This window comes from Scardinius erythrophthalmus (genome assembly GCF_964197995.2).
Source record: "Scardinius erythrophthalmus genome assembly, chromosome: 14".
In the NCBI taxonomy this organism is placed as follows: Eukaryota; Metazoa; Chordata; class Actinopteri; order Cypriniformes; family Leuciscidae; genus Scardinius; species Scardinius erythrophthalmus.
The window spans coordinates 26,244,118-26,245,666 of NC_138234.1; the positions used below are offsets into that span (position 1 = coordinate 26,244,118).

At 35.5% G+C, this 1,549-nt stretch overlaps 1 protein-coding gene across 1 annotated transcript in view; it reads left to right on the forward strand.

Moving 5' to 3' along the window:
* The window catches only part of wdr47b (WD repeat domain 47b), a 16,959-nt gene extending 15,826 nt beyond the window's left edge, over positions 1-1,133 (forward strand). The window contains exon 14 of the mRNA XM_081383965.1: positions 237-1,133. Within this exon, the coding sequence (XP_081240091.1) occupies positions 237-379 (143 nt within the window). The 3' untranslated portion in view covers positions 380-1,133. The remainder of the gene's footprint in view (positions 1-236) is intronic.
* Positions 1,134-1,549: the final 416 nt, after the last annotated feature.

The window sequence follows — 1,549 nt, forward strand, 5'->3', positions numbered from 1 at the left end:
TTTTTTTCAATGTGTTTTTTTTTAAGATTTTTTTTTTATTATTCATTACTCTCATTACTAATAATTACAATATATATAAAACATATATATATAATTGTTTTTAATGAATTGTTTTTGAACTGTAATATGTATTTAATAATAATAATAAATCCCACTGTACTTATTCATGTCACATTATGGAAGTAATATTTTTATGGGATTTTTTATGAAATAGAATTTTCTCTGCTTTTCTCCAGGTGATCTCACCAAAACCCTGCCGGTTACTGTAGTCGCTGAACACGGTGATAAAGTGATCCAGTGCCGATGGCACACCAGAGACCTTTCCTTCCTGTCCTCTTCAGCTGATAAGACTGTCACACTGTGGGCGTATCAGCCTTGATCCACACAAACACTGATCCTCCTGCATTTAGAAAGACAGTTAAGAGTCAAAGTATATCAGTGTGTGTTTCTTTGTATCTCCTCCAAACCGACTGTTCGTTCTCAGCCCTAGTCATGTCTACATTTGGAATTGCACGTCTACTGGAAGAAACAGCTTTATTGTCAAATATATTGCAATTCAGAAGAAAAAACCCACGTTTTTCACTTACAAACACGGAACATTCCACTCGTAGCATTGCTTCTGTATTTTGCTATTTAGAGTGAATGAAACAGTCCTGAAAATGTGAGCTGAATTGTGCCTTGATGATGTTCTCTGTAGTTACACTTATTCAACTGAATGTCTTGTAAATATGAGCTTTGGTATAGGCCTAAATGCTAATCAAGGCATAAAACCATTGTATAGCACATTGCACTATGAACACCATGCCAACACTGTTTATGCAGCATGAATATTCATCTCTTCATTTAAATAAATGTAAATAAACCAACAGCCCGTAAATGCTGAGGATAAATGTTTCGTGAAAGTCATCCTCCTCAGTGTTGTTGAAACGGTTTCGTGCATTTTAGGAATGCTTTTATTTTGGATTGTCATTTTCCTAATGCATATATTTATATTCACTTTTGCACATCAATTCAGCACCTTTTTCTATTGACGCAGCAGAGGACAATTAGAGGACTCATTTGTTGTATAAAGTATGTATTGGTAAATTATTTGAACATGGAAATAAACAGTTTTCGACTATGGGATTTAGCCTAATGAACGATTCACTGTCTTCTACAAATCTACTTGTTATTCATTTTTAAAACAGCAACATTTTCATTCTGAAATCAATCACTATAATATAGTTTATCACTATATGAAATGTATCAGCGTGACTGGTACAAAGGTCTCATTCCCAAAGAAGTACACCGAAAGGTAATAAGGTATTTAAGTGTTTAGAAATAACTCACACACAGAGGAGGGTGTGTCTTCCAGGCATACATATTTATATGTAAACGAACGAATCCAACCCAAGCGCTCGTTGGTGACGTGGATGATTACGTTACAGTTGATCATCTGTCCATCATCGTATAAAGCCCGCCCTGATAATTTGATTGGTCCGAACAGCGCTGATTCGACTTCGAGCCTGGTTCGACCATAATAGCTCCACAACGGATCAAATACAGACCT